The 18,130-nt window shown below is 43.8% G+C and overlaps 1 protein-coding gene across 1 annotated transcript; it reads right to left on the reverse strand.

Moving 5' to 3' along the window:
- Positions 1–512: 512 nt before the first annotated feature.
- Positions 513–17,207, reverse strand: rpgrb (retinitis pigmentosa GTPase regulator b). Its single transcript, XM_045209734.1, has 16 exons — positions 16,946–17,207; positions 15,855–15,980; positions 15,523–15,615; positions 15,053–15,115; positions 12,720–12,878; positions 10,753–10,902; positions 10,394–10,552; positions 9,833–9,988; positions 9,508–9,632; positions 9,087–9,285; positions 6,782–6,973; positions 4,850–4,962; positions 4,696–4,755; positions 2,506–4,339; positions 880–1,004; positions 513–749 (listed from the first exon to the last, which is right to left on the reverse strand). Exons 1-16 carry the CDS (start codon positions 16,974–16,976, stop codon positions 513–515), a joined length of 3,822 nt encoding a protein of 1,273 aa, XP_045065669.1. The 5' UTR covers positions 16,977–17,207.
- Positions 17,208–18,130: the final 923 nt, after the last annotated feature.

Below are 18,130 nucleotides of genomic sequence, written 5' to 3' on the forward strand. Positions count from 1 at the left end.
ACATAAAGTTGTTTTACTAGTATCCAAATCATGAGATGATTGTCACACCAGAACCAAGTTCAAACAGTTTATGAGAGGATGAAAATAAAATATCAGAACACACACAAACTTCCTCATTTTCCCCTGAAAAACACACAATAAGGTTACATTTAAAGTGCAATTGTGCATTTGGGATATTTCAGTCAGCAATAAATAGTATATTTACATCCTCACAGTTTATAACACACGACTACGTTATAAAAACACGATCAAAAACACACTGTGGTTAAATACATTTTTGTGTGTGGTAAATGCAGAAAATACAAGTATACATATTTATAATAGGCATTTCACATATGGGAAGTTTGGGAACTGAATGTCAATAAATAGGTCACTTTGTGAGAAGTTAGCTAGTGGTCAAAGTGGAATGGTTGTTTGTGGTGTACAGTCAATGTGCATCCTCTTCAAGGCACAAGGGTTTTCATTGGTTGTTGGTGCTGCCAGTCCAGTCCTCCAACCCCCAGTGAGTGGAGTCACAGTAGGGTGCAGGTGGTAGAGCGTGCACCTCTACCACCTGGGTGCAAGGGGGCTCTCAGAGGGGGCTGGGCACCACTAGCGCTGGTCTCTGATGGGTCTCTGCTCTTCAGTCCTGCAGAGGGACCCTTGGCACTGGCAGGTAGCTCCCCCACGCCGGTGCCCTCTGCTGGTGCTTCCACACTCTCCTCTGCCTGCTTGGCTTTGGAGGAGGACAGGCGTTTGAACAGCGACAGCTGAGGGCAGTAGAGAGGAGAGAACACAGTGAGATCTGACCTACTCAATCACTGACGTTCACAGATCTTTATGAAGTGCTTTTCTGTTCTTTAACTTCTACTTCTTTGTTCCAATGGCTTTCTGTTATACCTTTCTGTTGGTCCCTGGTTGGCGCTTGGATTTCTCCTCGGTTGTTCGATTCTGCGGCTGAGTGCTGGATGCAGAGATCTCCTCTGTCGGAGCCAAAGGACTGGGCTGACCTGAGTCCTCTGTAACTGGACACAACAGACAGATACTTCATGATAATCCATCCACCCACAGCACAGAGACAGTAAAGCATTAACCACATAAACAGATGAAGACAAAGGTCACCTGTTTGTCAGACATTTCAGAACATCTCTTTTATGCTCACCTTTCTGCACACCGTCTGGGAGAGTTTCTTCTTTCACACCCTCTGGTCCCTAGGAAGAGGGAATTCTGTCTTAGAAGTTAACAAACATACAGGTCCTAAATCTGTAGTTTAGGGTAATCTGTAGGGTAGCGTACCTGGAGGGGTTCTGCTGTGAACTGGCTCTGACCCTGTAACGATTGTCCCTCCGTGTCCTGAGATTTCTCCATCTCCTCTGCTTTGTTCTCCTCATCATCTTCCTCCTCCTCATCTTCCTCATCATCTTCCTCTATCTTCTTCTTCATGTTCTTCCTCCTCTTCAGCTCGTGAATCCTGCAAAAAGGGATGGGAATGAGTGGAGCAGACTGGTTAAAACAAGCGATAGTAAAATAGGTAACATACAACTTAGTCACAGAGGAGAAACTCCACAGGCACACACACACACACACACTGTTGAGGAAGTCAGCACTAAAAGAGACTAGAGGAAGACTAGAGGTGGTTGCTTCACATTGGATATGGATGGGGGAGTCACAACAGGGAGCTAAGGGATTACAGACATGGTTAAAGGAAGAAAATGGATCCCACCTGCCACTGGAACAGTTTAATGCAAACAGCACTATGTATTCATGTGTAGAGAATGTGTTCAACACAAATGATATGATATGGACCGTACGTGATGGGACTAGTTCTTGACACTGATTTTGATAGAGTTTTAGCACAACAAATATTTATTTAAACATAAATAAAACAATTCTGTAATATTCATTATATATAATAAGTCATGATAAAGAAAAAAGTTGTACAAAATCGTTGGAGAGCATGCCTGGAAAATAGTAGTAGTACTGGTAAATTGTCTTTACAGAAGAACAAAGTTGAAAAGGGGGTTCAAAAAAGCATTTAGGCATAAATTCTTAGCTGCCCTGTAACATGGTAAAGGTAGGAGTTTGACAGACAATGCTGTTGACATGCAGTTGATATACATGAATAAAAACAGTGATAGACAGTAAAGATAGAAAAATCTAAAGTACACAAAACACTATGGGTTGTAAAAAGGCATTAAAATGCTCAATGAAGAGTGTTCTTGAGAGAAGATGACAGACCGCACTGGTTTGGAACAGAACAGAACAGATAGGGCTATCATTTGAGATTGAGGTACTGAGGTAAAACATTGTCCCAGAACTCTTCCCCTTTCCCTGACCTCTGTTTGGACCCGTTACCTCTGGCTGCAACATTCTGATGACTCTCCCTGTCTTTCTTTGCTTTCTTTTTGTCAACCACCTCCTCCTCTTCTTCCTCCTCCTCCTCTGCCTCATCTTCACCCTCCTCTCCAGCTTCTTCTTCTTCCTCATCTTCACTCTCCTCCTCCTCTTTTTCTTCCTCATCTTCACTCTCCTCCTCCTTTCTAGCTTCTTCCTCATCTTCACTCTCCTCCTCAGCTTCTTCCTTATCTTCACTCTCCTCCTCAGCTTCTTCCTCATCTTCACTCTCCTCCTTCTCTCCTTCTTCCTCATCTTCACTCTTCTCCTCCTTTCCAGCTTCTTCCTCATCTTCACTCTCCTCCTCAGCTTCTTCCTCATCTTCACTCTCCTCCTCAGCTTCTTCCTTATTTTCACTCTCCTCCTCAGCTTCTTCCTCATCTTCACTCTCCTCCTCCTCTCCGGCTTCTTCTTCAGCCTCCTCCTCCTCACTCTTATCCTCTTCTTTCTCGTCCTCTGCAGTACTGCTCTCATCCTCTTCCTCTGCTTTTGTTCCACTGTCTGCCTCAGTCTCATATTCCTCATCTGCAGATTCCTCTACAGATCCTACACTCTCATCCTCTTCCTCACTTTCTTCCTCCTCCTCTTCATAATCAGATTCCTTACTCTTGCTCTCAGTGTCACTCTGCGATACTTCCCCACCCTCTTCCTCCTCCTCTACCTCACTCGCCTTGCTCTCTCCCTCCCCCTCTTCTTCCTCCTCTCCCACACTCTCTCCCTCTCCTCCCACCGGGCTACTCATCCTGTCACCCTCCTCTTCCTCCAGTCCACTCTCCTCTTTCTCTGCATCCTCTAACTCACTCTCTTCTCCCCGATCTGTTTCAGTCTCACATTGCTCATCTCCTCCCTCGCTCTCCTCCTCTAATTCAGAGATCCCTCCATCCTCCTCCTCCTCTTCCACCTTCACTGTGTCATCATCCTCACTCTCTTCCTCCTGCTTGGCTGGTGTCTGATCGTCGTTGCTCCCTGTCTCGTCTCCCCTCTCCTCCTGTCCTCCGTTGTCTGGGGGACCAGAGTAGGACCTGCATTCCTCCTCCTCCGCCCCCTGATCAGAGCTCCCCGGAGCGGGGATGATGTTGATGCTGACTGCTGTTCTCTTGCCTCCTGGTTCAGAGGCCATGGATTTAGACGACTGGCTCCAGGAAGACTGGGCGTCCTCAGCACTCTGTCTGCTGAACCTCTGGGCCCTGCTCGGACTCCGGACGGACTCACTGTCTGAGGGAGAACCCAACTGTCTGGCTGCTGCCACTAGCCCCACGCCTGACACCAGAGAGGCCATGCCGGTCAGTAAGCTGCACTGCGGTGTCTGTTCAGGCAGTTCAGTCTTGGGTTTGCCCTTTTCTCGTTCTGTGTTTTCATTCTTAGTTTTTTGTGGCACTTCAGACACCACGTCTGGTTTAGTTGTATTTTTCACAGGCAGCGCATCAGTTAACTTAAGGCCTTGTGATTTTGTGACACTCTTTCTAGCTGGTGTCCTCTTAACAGCTACATGTTGACTTTTCACCTTTGTAGATATAGGGTTGACCTCTAAGAGAGTATTTTTGACCTCTGCACTTTGACCTTTGGTTGCGCTCTTCATTTGGATTGCCTTAGAATCCACAACAAATCTCTCCCTCACTTTCTTCACTTTTCTCTCCACTGCTAACGGTTGGCTTTTCTGTGCAGACGGACAGGGTTTGGACTTGGCCTTGCTAATGTCCCTTATGCTGGAGGGCTGGGCAGGGACAGCCTTCGGCTCAGCAGGCTTTATCTCCTCCAGAGCCATAATGAGGTTCTCCTTGCCACTGCCTTTGCCCTGGGCAGCCCTGTGGCGCGGTCTCTTCTCTACCACCAGAGACCTGTCACTGGAGCTCCTCAGCAGCTCTGTGGGCAGTGCCCGCCGCGGGCTGGGATCCACCCTCCTAGGGGTACAGAGTTCTGGCTGTTCCCCAGCCTTACCATACCCTTTCACAAGCTTACCCTTCCTCTATCACCAGCGCCAGAAAGCAGAGGATGAAAAAAATATGAAAGTGTTAGAGGAAAATAGTAAACATGCATACAGAGAAAACAGAGTGAAGAACTCAATGGAACTCAATGCTGAAAGAAACATACAGAGAGATGGTGGATAGTCACTGTAAATGGTACAGGGAAGTAGAATGCCTAGCGTGACAGAAATTAAAGTGTACGCCCTAAGTTCCTCAGTCAGATCGTCCCTTGTTCAGGAACACTGATATTGATAATAGTGAGTAATTTTGCAAGGAGCCTGCTGGTCGGTATGCAGAAGCAGCTTGATCATACTAAGAAAAATCCTTAGTTGACCGTTATACTGAGTATGCGTCTTACCTTCTGCACAGGGGACAACGTCAACATCTTGTCACTGGGGTCCATTTTCATCACATGAGTCTGCCACAAAGAAGAAGAGATTTTTGTTCAGAACTTTTGTATGAATGCACCACAGAATGTACAGGACAGAATTGGGTCAGAGTTGGTGACTCACCATGTTGAGGAAGTCTGTGGTGTCTCCCAGATCTTTAACACTCTCGTTGTCCATCATGTTCTCCACAGCGCTGCCTTCTACCTCATCTCTTCCCTTCTCCTCTGACCTCTTTTCTGCCATCAACAAAATATCACAAGAATCTTGACTTCTTAAAAGGAATATACAGTGGGGGAAAAAAGTATTTAGTCAGCCACCAATTGTGCAAGTTCTCCCACTTAAAAAGATGAGAGAGGCCTGTAATTTTCATCATAGGTACATGTCAACTATGACAGACAAATTGAGAAGAAAAAATCACATTGTAGGAAATTGCAAATTATGGTGGAAAATAAGTATTTGGTCACCTATAAACAAGCAAGATTTCTGGCTCTCACAGACCTGTAACTTCTTCTTTAAGAGGCTCCTCTGTCCTCCACTCGTTACCTGTATTAATGGCACCTGTCTGAACTTGTTATCAGTATAAAAGACACCTGTCCACAACCTCAAACAGTCACACTCCAAACTCCACTATGGCCAAGACCAAAGAGCTGTCAAAGGAAACCAGAAACAAAATTGTAGACCTGCACCAGGCTGGGAAGACTGAATCTGCAATAGGTAAGCAGCTTGGTTTGAAGAAATCAACTGTGGGAGCAATTATTAGGAAATGGAAGACATACAAGACCACTGATAATCTCCCTCGATCTGGGGCTCCACGCAAGATCTCACCCTGTGGGGTCAAAATGATCACAAGAACGGTGAGCAAAAATCCCAGAACCACACGGGGGGACCTAGTGAATGACCTGCAGAGAGCTGGGACCAAAGTAACAAAGCCTACCATCAGTAACACACTACGCCGCCAGGGACTCAAATCCTGCAGTGCAAGACGTGTCCCCCTGCTTAAGCCAGTACATGTCCAGGCCCGTCTGAAGTTTGCTAGAGTGCATTTGGATGATCCAGAAGAGGATTGGGAGAATGTCATATGGTCAGATGAAACCAAAATAGAACTTTTTGGTAAAAACTCAACTCGTCGTGTTTGGAGGACAAAGAATGCTGAGTTGCATCCAAAGAACACCATACCTACTGTGAAGCATGGGGGTGGAAACATCATGCTTTGGGGCTGTTTTTCTGCAAAGGGACCAGGACGACTGATCCGTGTAAAGGAAAGAATGAATGGGGCCATGTATCGTGAGATTTTGAGTGAAAACCTCCTTCCATCAGCAAGGGCATTGAAGATGAAACGTGGCTGGGTCTTTCAGCATGACAATGATCCCAAACACACCGCCCGGGGAACGAAGGAGTGGCTTCGTAAGAAGCATTTCAAGGTCCTGGAGTGGCCTAGCCAGTCTCCAGATCTCAACCCCATAGAAAATCTTTGGAGGGAGTTGAAAGTCTGTGTTGCCCAGCGACAGCCCCAAAACATCACTGCTCTAGAGGCGATCTGCATGGAGGAATGGGCCAAAATACCAGCAACAGTGTGTGAAAACCTTGTGAAGACTTACAGAAAACGTTTGACCTGTGTCATTGCCAACAAAGGGTATATAACAAAGTATTGAGAAACTTTTGTTATTGACCAAATACTTATTTTCCACCATAATTTGCAAATAAATTCATTAAAAATCCTACAATGTGATTTTCTGGAAAAAAACATCTAATTTTGTCTGTCATAGTTGACGTTTACCTATGATGAACATTACAGGCCTCTCTCATCTTTTTAAGTGGGAGAACTTGCACAATTGGTGGCTGACTAAATACTTTTTTCCCCCACTGTATAGGCTCAAGGAAAGTTAGGAAACAGTTGAACAGTTGCAGTGTGATGTGCTAAATAAAAAAAGGAACATGCTAGCTGTTGTAAATGTAACGCTTCAGTCCCAAATATGTGTGTTTTCTAAATAGTTCAACATTCAAAACAGATATGCCTGCAATGTAATGTAATGCAATGTAGTTCAGTGTATATACCCTTCTTGATAGACCCAGTGCTCCTGTGTTGGTGAACGCCGTTGTGCACCTTTCTGTTGGTTAGCTCCTTGGAGGGCAGGCTGGAGGGGATGGTCTGGCTGGACACAGGCAGGGGTGTGGAGGTATTGAGGTAGCCGGACGTCAGGGGGGCAGGGTCCGGAACATGAGCCCAAACTGCTCCGGGGAACGCTCCTGAAACACAGAACACAGGGTTAGTTAGCTTACTTACAGTACCAGGCAAACGTTTGGACACATCTACTCATTCAAGGGTTTTTCTTTATTTTTACAATTTTCTACATTGTAGAATAATAGTGAAGACATCAAAACTATGAAATAATCCATATGGAATCATGTAGTAACCAAAAAAGTGTTAAACAAATCAAAATATATTTTATATTTGAGATTCTTCAAAGTAGCCACCCTTTGCCTTGATGACAGTTTTGCACACTCTTAGCATTCTCTCAACCAGCTTCACCTGGAATGCTTTTCCAACAGTCTTGAAGGAGTTCCCACATATGCTGAGCACTTGTTGGCTGCTTTTCCTTCACTCTGCTGTCCAACTCATCCCAAACCATCACAAATGGGTTGAGGTCGGGTGATTGTGGGGGCCAGGTCATCTGATGCAGCACTCCATCACTCTCCTTGGTCAAATAGCCCTTACACAGCCTGGAGGTGTGTTGGGTCATTGTCCTGTTGAAAAACAAATTATTGTCCCAATAAGCGCAAACAAGATGGGATGGCATTTCGCGGTAGAATGCTGTGGTAGCCATGCTGGTTAAGTGTGCCTTAAATTCAAAATAAATCACTGACAATGTCACCAGCAAAGCACCCTCACACCTCCTCCTCCATGCTTCACGGTGGGAACCACACATGCGGAGATCATCCGTTCACCTACTCCGCGTCTCACAAAAACATGGCGGTTGGAACTAAAAATCTCAAATTTGGCCTCAAAGCACGGATTTCCACCGGTCTAATGTCCATTGCTCATGTTTCTTGACCCAAGCAAGTCTCTTCTTCTTATTGGTGTCCTTTAGTAGTGGTTTCTTTGCAGCAATGAAGTTCAAGTTAATCAGACCACGAAGGCCTGATTCACGCAGTCTCCTCTGAACAGTTGATGTTGAGATGTGTCTGTTAACTTGAACTCTGTGAAGCATTTATTTGGGCTGCAATCTGAGGTGCAGTTAAGTCTAATGAACTTATCCTCTGCAGCAGACGTAACTCTGGGTCTTCCTTTCCTGTGGCGGTCCTCATTAGAGCCAGTTTCATCATGGCGCTTGATGGTTTTTGCGACTGCACTTGAAGAAACTTTCAAAGTTCTTGAAATGTTTCGTATTGACTGACCTTCATTTCTTAAAGTAATGATGGACTGTCGTTTCTCTTTGCTTATTTGAGCTGTTCTTGCCATAATATGGACTTGGTCTTTTACCAAATAGGGCTATCTTCTGTATACCCCCCTACCTTGTCACAACACAACTGATTGGCTCAAACGCATTAAGAAGGAAATAAATTCCACAAATTAACTTAAGGCACACCTGTTAATTGAAATGCATTCCAGGTGACTACCTCATGAAGCTGGTTGAGAGAATGCCAAGAGTGTGCAAAGCTGTCACCAAGGCAAAGGGTGGCTATTTGAAGAATCTCAAATATAAAATATATTTTGATTTGTTTAACACTTTTTTGGTTATTTCATAGTTTTGATGTCTTCACTATTATTCTACAATGTAGAAAATAGTACAAATAAAGAATGACCCTGGAATGAGTAGGTGTGTCCAAACTTTTGCTGGTACTGTATATCCACTCCTTGTTAGGCCCATGATTAGGCCCCATGTTGTTACTTATATCCACTACTTGTTAGGCCCATGATTAGGCCCCATGTTGTTACTTATATCCACTACTTGTTAGGCCCATGATTAGGCCCCATGTTGTTACTTATATCCACTACTTGTTAGGCCCATGATTAGGCCCCATGTTGTTACTTATATCCACTACTTGTTAGGCCCATGATTAGGCCCCATGTTGTTACTTATATCCACTACTTGTTAGGCCCATGATTAGGCCCCATGTTGTTACTTATATCCACTACTTGTTAGGCCCATGATTAGGCCCCATGTTGACAGTGCTAGAAGGTGTAGAATGTCTAGTTAGGGATCTCCTTAGAGAACCAGGCCACTTACATTAACACACTTAAGCACTGACTCAATAGCAACATCCCAGGGACCTGTGGCGGTTCAGGGACTGGATGTTGAGACTCCCAACACTCCCACCTTTACATGTGTGGATCCCCAGGCCAGTACCCAGTACCCACCCTTCTCTCTCCTCCTGACCCGGGCAGAGAGGCTACGGTTCAGGGTAGCAGGGGTGGAGTTGAGGGTGTCCCCTAGGAGCTCTGTGTAGGACTTCTCCAGGTAGTCCTCTGTGACATCATCCTCCTCCAGAGTCACCTCCTGACAGCTCTTGTTTCTGGGCTTGGCTAGAACCAGCATGTGACAACCTCCACATGTCACCTGGAACACGGACAAAATGAAATTGACCTCAATCCTGCACTAGACAAATGGATACGAGAAGACTAAACGTCCAACTATCCTCACTTTGTTATGCTTTCAGGGAAAAATCTAAACTTGAGATAAATGTGCAGAACTTTAAATGTGACATCAGCCATGCAATGATGTCAAAGGGAAATTCTCAAGTTACAATTCAGCCATCAGTTGAAAACATGAGGTACATACTGCTTGGACATTGTACTTGAGGAAGCGTGGACACAGAGTGGGCTTGAATTGATTGGTGAAGTTCTCCTCTCCCAGACCCAGCTTCCCATGTCTCCCGTCCCCAAAGGTATAGAGAAGACCACTGTCTGAAACCATGACAACCACATGTCAATCAACTTAACAGAAGCAAGCAATGTTATCATGGCAAATGGCAAAGAGGTTATTTATAAAATGCTAGCACCACTGTTGTATAAAAGTTAGCACATTGACAATGTCTTTGTAACGTTTTCTGAATTATAACTGTTTTCGGGGGGGGGGGGGAATTGGGTCCGCTAGGCCTGTTTACCTGTGATGACAGCAGTGTGGTTCTCCCCACACATCACCTGTCGTACTCGTCCCTTCCTGAAGTGATCCACCGCTCTGGGTAGCCTCGCCTCAAAGATACAGGTCCCCTGGCCCAGCTGACCAAACTGACCCAGGCCAAAGGTGTACAGGTCCTCATCTAGAGCCAAATCACAGACGGGTAGGCAGTCATTGTAAATAAACATTTGTTCTTAACTGACTTGCCTAGTTAAATAAAATAAAAAATATATAAACAAAATAGAGTCAAATCAAACACAGCGCTACATGGTTAACACACCATCTCCTGATGCTTTGTGCCATAGAGAAAAACCCCAGACTGTTTCTTTATGCATATAAAACAAAGTAGTGCACAACCACAAACAGGTACAACATTAAATTATAACAATGTGCATGTATACTTTACAGTACCTAACTTCACTATTTGGATAAATACGTGCATTTTAAGGACACTTTCAAAGTGGGACCAAAACTTGTTCATGGGATATGCTGGAAGCCACAGCCTTGTGAGAGTCAACTGTCCACTGGTTGACACCAAGCTGCCTACCTGTCACAGCCACGGTGTGCCCGCCTCCACATGCCACCTGGGTCACCCGGTCTGTGATGCCCTTCACCAGCTGGGGCACACGGTGTCCATCCAGCTGACCCGTGGCCAGGCCCAGTTTGCCGCTGTCGCGCTCCCCAAACGTGTACAGGCCCCCGTCAACTGTGACAAAATAGATTCCCTGTTGATTAATTGCATTAACATATTTACCTATTCTTACATCTATACCTAGACATTATTCTACCAACCCAAGAAAACCTCTTCAAACACGATGGGTTACCTCCCTATTCCCACAAAGTTGTGGAATCATGTGACATGCCATGTTGACAGTGCTGAAGTAGGCTATGTCATTGTCCTCTCACCAGTGACCAAGGCAGAGTGGTAGTACCCACAGGACACCCAGGCCACTGGCCGACCCACAGTGACCTCCTGGGGGGTCAGGGCACTGCTCTCCTTCCCCAGGCCGATCTGACCCTCGGTGTTGTCACCCCACATGAACAGCTTCCCACTCTCTAGAACAAGGACATCATCACAGTGATTAGTTCCAGCAAAAACCAGGTGAGGAGGAGCAACAGAAATACAGACAGTCGATAGTAAAGAAGTGCAACTGTTGTTTTATTCCATGGTCATCAGTAAAAAATTAAAATCACTTGTCATCAATATGAACCAGAACACACTCATAGTTGTAACTCAGAGGTTGTGACTTACAGTGAGGGAAAAAAAGTATTTGATCCCCTGCTGATTTTGTACATTTGCCCACTGACAAAGACATGATCAGTCTATAATTTTAATGGTAGGTTTATTTGAACAGTGAGAGACAGAATAACAACAACAAAATCCAGAAAAACGCATGTCAAAAATATGTTATAAATCGATTTACATTTTAATGAGGGAAATAAGTATTTGACCCCTCTGCAAAACATGACTTAGTACTTGGTGGCAAAACCCTTGTTGGAAATCACAGAGGTCAGAAATTTCTTGTAGTTGGCCACCAGGTTTGCACACATCTTAGGAGGGATTTTGTCCCACTCCTCTTTGCAGATCTTCTCCAAGTCATTAAGGTTTCGAAGCTGACGTTTGGCAACTCGAACCTTCAGCTCCCTCCACAGATTTTCTATGGGATTAAGGTCTGGAGACTGGCTAGGCCACTCCAGGACCTTAATGTGCTTCTTCTTGAGCCACTCCTTTGTTGCCTTGGCCGTGTGTTTTGGGTCATTGTCATGCTGGAATACCCATCCACGATCCATTTTCAATGCCCTGGCTGAGGGAAGGAGGATCTCAACCAAGATTTGACGGTACATGGCCCCGTCCATCGTCCCTTTGATATGGTGAAGTTGTCCTATCCCCTTAGCAGAAAAACACCCCCAAAGCATAATGTTTCCACCTCCATGTTTGACGGTGGGGATGGTGTTCTTGGGGTCATAGGCAGCATTCCTCCTCCTCCAAACACGGCGGGTTGAGTTGATGCCAAAGAGCTCGATTTTGGTCTCATCTGACCACAACACTTTCACCCAGTTCTCCTCTGAATCATTCAGATGTTCATTGGCAAACTTCAGACCTGCCTGTATATGTGCTTTCTTGAGCAGGGGGACCTTGCGGGCGCTGCAGGATTTCAGTCCTTCACAGCGTAGTGTGTTACCAATTGTTTTCTTGGTGACTATGGTCCCAGCTGCCTTGAGATCATTGACAAGATAATCCTGTGTAGTTCTGGGCTGATTCCTCACCGTTTTCATGATCATTGCAACTCCACGAGGTGAGAACGTGCATGGAGCCCCAGGCCGAGGGAGATTGACAGTTATTTTGTGTTTCTTCCATGTGCGAATAATCGCACCAATGGTTGTCACCTTCTCACCAAGCTGCTTGCCGATTGTCTTGTAGCCCATTCCAGCCTTGTGTAGGTCTACAATTTTGTCCCTGACATCCTTGGAGAGCTCTTTGGTCTTCGCCATGGTGGAGAGTTTGGAATCTGATTGATTGATTCTGTGGACAGGTGTCTTTTATACAGGTAACAAGCTGAGATTAGGAGCACATTCTTAAAGGGAGTGCTCCTAATCTCAGTTCGTTACCTGTATAAAAGACACCTGGGAGACAGAAATCTTTCTGATTGAGAGGGGGTCAAATACTTATTTCCCTCATTAAAATGCTAATCAATTTATAACATTTTTGACATACGTTTTTCTGGATTTTTTTGTTGTGATTCTGTCTCTCACGGTTCAAATAAATACCATTAAAATTATAGACTGATCATTTCTTTGTCAGTGGGCAAACGTACAAACTCAGCAGGGGATCAAATACTTTTTTCCCTCACTGTACAATGGGAAAGTCTTACCTGTGAGGGCAGCAGAGGTGTTGGAGCCGGCAGCAAGCATTTTGATTGGTCCATGTGAACTAAAGAAGTCCACCAATTGGAAGGCTGTCCTCTCCTCACAGTCTCCCAGACCTAGCTGACCTTCGTTGTTTCCACCGGTAGAGTACACGTTTCCCCGAGCTGTGGACAAGACACACATTAATCACTCTCAGTTCTACTACAACAAGGATTACAATATAAAAGTTAAAGGCCCAGTGCAGTCAAAAACGTTTATTTCTCTCTCTCTATATATATATATTTTTTTTTATATCTATATATATATCACACTACAAGTCAAAAGTTTGGACACACCTACACATTATTTCTTTATTTTTACAGTTTTTTTACATAGTTTTGATGTCTTCACTATTATTCAACTATGAAATAACACATATCCCGTGTAGCATGGCGTTTGCAACGCCAGGGTTGTGGGTTCGATTCCCACGGGGGGCCAGTATGAAAAATGTATGCACTCACTAACTGTAAGTCGCTCTCGATAAGAGCGTCTGCTAAATGACTAAAATGTCAAATGTAAATATGGAATCATGTAGTAACCAAAAAAAGTGTTAAACAAATCTAAATATATTTTAGATTCTTTAAATAGCCACTCTTTGCCTTGATGACAGCTTTGCACACTCTTGGCATTCTCTCAACTAGCTTCATGACGTAGTCACCAGGAATTCATTTCAATTAACAGGTGTGCCTTGTTAATTTGTGGAATTTCTTTCCTTCTTAACACAAAGTTTCTTCAAGTGCAGTTGCAAAAACCATCAAGCGCTATGATGAAACTGGCTCTCATGATGACCGCCACAGGAATGGAAGACCCAGAGTTACCTTTGCTGCAGAGGATAAGTTCATTAGAGTTACCAGCCTCAGAAATTGCAGCCCAAATAAATGCTTCACAGAGTTCAAGTCACAGACACATCAACATCGACTGTTCAGAGGGGACTGTGTGAATCAGGCCTTCATGATCGAATTGCTGCAAAGAAACCACTACTATCTCCAAATTGAAGATTTTTGGTTCCAACAGCCGTGTCTTTGTGAGACGCGGTGTGGGTGAACGGATGATCTCCGCATGTGTAGTTCCCACCGTAAAGCATGGAGGAGGAGGTGATATGGTGTGGGGGTGCTTTGCTGGTGACACTGTCTGTGATTTATTTAGAATTCAAGGCACACTTAACCAGCATGGCTACCACAGCATTCTGCAGCGATATGCCATCCCATCTGGTCTGGGCTTAGTGGGACTTTCATTAGTTTTTCAACAGGACAATGACCCAACACAACTCCAGGCTGTGTAAGGGCTATTTTACCAAGAAGGAGAGAGATCGAGTTCTGCATCAGATGACCTGGCCTCCACAATCCCCCGACCTCAACCCAATTGAGATGGTTTGGGATGAGTCGGATGGCAGAGTGAAGGAAAAGCAGCCAACAAGTGCTCAGCATATGTGGGAACTCCTTCAAGACTGTTGGAAAAGCATTCCAGGTGAAGCTGGTTGAGAGAATGCCAAGAGTGTGCAAAGCTGTCATCAAGGCAAAGGGTGGCTATTTGAAGAATCTCAATTATAAAATTGTTTAACACTTTTTTGGTTACTACATGATTCCATATGTGTTATTTCATAGTTTTGATGTCTTCGCTATTATTCTACAATGTTGAAAATAGTAAATATAAAGAAAAACCCTCGAATGAGTAGGTGTGTCCAAACTTTTGACTGGTACTGTGTGTGTGTATAGAACACACCTACTCATTCAAGGGTTTTTCTTTATATTTCAGGGGTATACACACACACACACACACACACACACACACACAGCTGTATACATTTCCACACTGAGGTTGGAATAATACTATGAAATTGTGAAAATTATGATAATGCCCTTTTAGTGTAAGTGCTGTTTGAAAAGACCGCCTGAAATGTCTGCCTGTTGTGGTGGGATGGAGTTTTGGCCTGCCTGGTGACATCACCAGGTGGTAAATGAGTTCATTAATAGACCAATAAGAAAGAGAGTTCCAAACCTCTCTGCCAATAAAGTCTACAGTCCTAGCAAAATTCTTGCTAAGAAGCTATTTTTTAATTCTTATTTTTCACCATTTTAATTGAAAACAATCACAGTAAGGTACTTATTTGTTACCCAGAAATGATTTGATATTGAGATAAAAACAGCTCTATTGGACCTTTAAAATGAATTGATCACAAACTTGGTAAAAGGCCTACACCTTGCAAGACACAAAGAGTCAACTTTCACCTAGTAATTGGATCATACTTTGGTACCCGTCATCATTTATACTGTACCTGTGGTCATAACTGTGTACTTACACGTGTAAACTGTAGTGTGATTTCTTCCGCAGGCTGCAAGCCGCACCTTTTCAGACTTCAAAGCTTAGAGAAAGACAAGAAGGAGAAAGACAGTCGTTTTCAGATTGCAGTCAACCACAATAGCAGGCCATCCCTCGCTCTCTCTCTCCTCTGCTGCCCTCCTGCTCGGGAGATTAGATTATTACAGATTACAGACCCCTCCAGATTGGGGTTACAGCAGTGACAAATCTCTGTCTTTGTCTCCTGCTACTAGTATACCCGTTCACATTTTTTTTAAACAACAGCATCGACACTTAGTTTAAGCCACAGACATTGGGACATTTGATTTTAGTGGCTATATTGTCTGTTTCCCACCCTCCCTGCTCCCTCTTGTCTAGTACATTCAAGGGGAGATAAGCAGCTGTGTATGCCAGCAATACAAGAGAGCACTGCTTTTGAACCATACAAAAGAGAGAGCAATTTAGACCAACCTTTCACACAAGTGGGCTTGTTCACCATGGTCTTTGATCCCAAACCCAGCTGACCCCAGTTATTACTGCCAAACATGAAAAGCTTGCCATTCTCTGTTGAAAAATAAATAAATAACATCACTTGAGGAAGCTACAGGAACAGGGACATGAATATTATAATAGCAGCTGCAGGTGAGCAGCATTTCATTTGCTTAAAAATGGACTTGAAATGTGTGATCGAGTGTGTTAGCAAAATAAATGTATCTTATTTCAGATGTTCTTCCGAATTGCAGGCCTATTGTCATATGGCTCTGATCACTACTATCAATTTGAAAACGTCATCAGTCACTGACCTGTTATCAATGCTGTGTGCTCATCCCCACAGGAGATGTTCAGTGGTACATCATTTTTCAGCCAAAATTTACTGGGGACGTTATCTGCAAATTTGCTTTTTCCAAAGGTGAAGACTGCTCCCGTTTCTGTTAGAACACAAACAACAACGACCACATCTCAAATAGCTAGCTAGCCGGCTAATAATACACAGTGATGGCTAGATGGGATACAAATTGACGTCAAAAGTTGCATTTTAGCTAACCCAACCTTACAAAAGGTTCAATTCAGACTTTTTTTTTATCTCAATATCAAATAATTTTTGGGTAACAATGAAGTACCTTACTGTGATTGTTTTCAAATAAAATGGTCAAAAATAAACAGTTATAGTTAACAAATACTAGCAAAGTGCAATTTCTCAAACAATAATTTTACTAGGACTTTCGGCGTGGTCTGAGTGGGGAGGGGAAAACTGAAAACTAGCTGTTATTGGCAGAGATTTGGAACTCTCTTCCTTATTGGTCTATTAACTAATTTACCCCCAAACTCCATCCCACCAAAACAGGCTGAAATTTCAGGTGGACATTTTCAAACAGCTCTTGAACTAAAAGGACATCATCATAATTTCCACAATTTCACAGTATAATTGCAACCTCATGGTGTGGAAATATATATATTTAAAAAACAGGGAAATCACGTTGACTGCACTGGGCCTTTAACCCAATTCTCCTAACCTGCTACTAAAAGTCTACTCTGACATAAACTGTATCCAATCTAGTGAAAACCATAATACAGCACCAGAAGCTAATTTAGCTAGTTAGCTACCTGTTAACCACATTATCAAAGATACTTTTCCCTTTTGTCTGTGACATTATTCTTCAGGACACACGTAAACAACGGCGCAAATGGAGGCTGTCACTTGTTGACAGCTTGTTAGCTCATTTTCACTAGTGCTATCTTGGCTGGCTACTTTGCTTATGCAGCGTGCTAGTTTACGTTTGCTAGCACACTAGCTACCGTTAGCAAGCGATATATTTCATATTCATCCCGAAACGTTTGCAAACGGGCGAATAATGTAACTAGCTAACGTTAGCTATATAGCTAGCTGTCTTACCAGGTATCTCGTCTTCTGTCTCCCCTGCCATCGTAGTGTCAAATCGGCTTAGCAACTACACTACACAGAGTTGGCTGCTTCTCCGCTTGTTGTGTGTTGTTTTCGTCCGAAACAACCCGGATGTAAACAACATTTCACCTGTAGCAACCAAGGCTGCGTTTCATATCAAATTTGAGTCGCTCCCTCCCCTGTGCCATTTGTTCAGTCCCCCTCGCACATCTGGGGCGTCTGTTGAAAGCAAATTGTAGAAATAATGTTTACATTTTGCTTACATTCATCCAGTGGTCTCAGATCTGAAGGGGAATGAAGCAGGGCAGAGGGGAGGAAGCATATTTTTTAACTGAAACCCAGCCCAGGGATCAACTTCTAAAGCGCAACCACACGTTACGTTCCCTTGCTCAACGAATGGTTGCGTGCAACGTCATCGATTGTGTCATCGACTGACAGATTGCTGTAACATTATGATGTGGTTAGCTGATATGTAAAATACCTGTCCAGGCGTTGTAATATCTGGCAGGCTTCAGGAACGCCTGGGCAGAATAAGGTGCGGATAGATAGAAGGAGGGTTAGTTAGTTACCAGCATCTTTGGTGCAGTCACTGCCAGGGGTGTATTCATTAGTTGGATACCGTTTACTCCAAACGTAAAACCAATACTTTTTATTGGACAAATTCAGGTAGGCCCCTCCCCGTTTCGTTCAAAACGTTTTGCAACAGACAAGCAACTGAATCAACTAATGATACACCCATGGTCAAAGATGGTTTTAACTATGTGGCTAGGTTTCTCTTAGTCTGGCTATAACACCTAACTCTCGAAGTCCTCCTGACTTCACAGTTAGCCTGGACAAGGTTAACTGAACTATTAGACTATGTTTGTGGAGCCTACGCCCCCTTTGGTTGCTAAGATCTTTCCCTTGCAGGTTCACAATAAATTGCTATCTCAAGCATCTCACATGGAACACCAGCCTGTAAATTCTGTTACCAGTCTGTGAACTCTTTTCACACCTAGTCAGATGATCACATGAGCTTTAGTCACTCTCCAAATGGCAAGACCTCCACAGCCAACCATTTTTTTACATTAAGCAAAATACTTTAATTTGTGGCTTAATTTCTTTCCAATAGTTGGACCCCTAATAGTTGTTTTATTATTAAGTGCAATAAATAGGCTTTGTCTTATTTAGTGTTAT

The sequence above is a fragment of the Coregonus clupeaformis genome, chromosome 31 (genome assembly GCF_020615455.1).
Source record: "Coregonus clupeaformis isolate EN_2021a chromosome 31, ASM2061545v1, whole genome shotgun sequence".
In the NCBI taxonomy this organism is placed as follows: domain Eukaryota; kingdom Metazoa; phylum Chordata; class Actinopteri; order Salmoniformes; family Salmonidae; genus Coregonus; species Coregonus clupeaformis.

Bases quoted from the DNA above. Each gene is read 5' to 3' on its own strand.
- rpgrb (XM_045209734.1), bottom strand. From the start codon at position 16,976: ATGGCAGGGGAGACAGAAGACGAGATACCTG. The intron at 12,879-15,052 runs GTAAGTACACAG...TCTTGTCCACAG, and splicing joins TCACACTACAGTTTACACGT to CTCGGGGAAACGTGTACTCT. The intron at 9,286-9,507 runs GTATGTACCTCA...TCCGTGTTCCAG, and splicing joins TCAAGTACAATGTCCAAGCA to GTGACATGTGGAGGTTGTCA.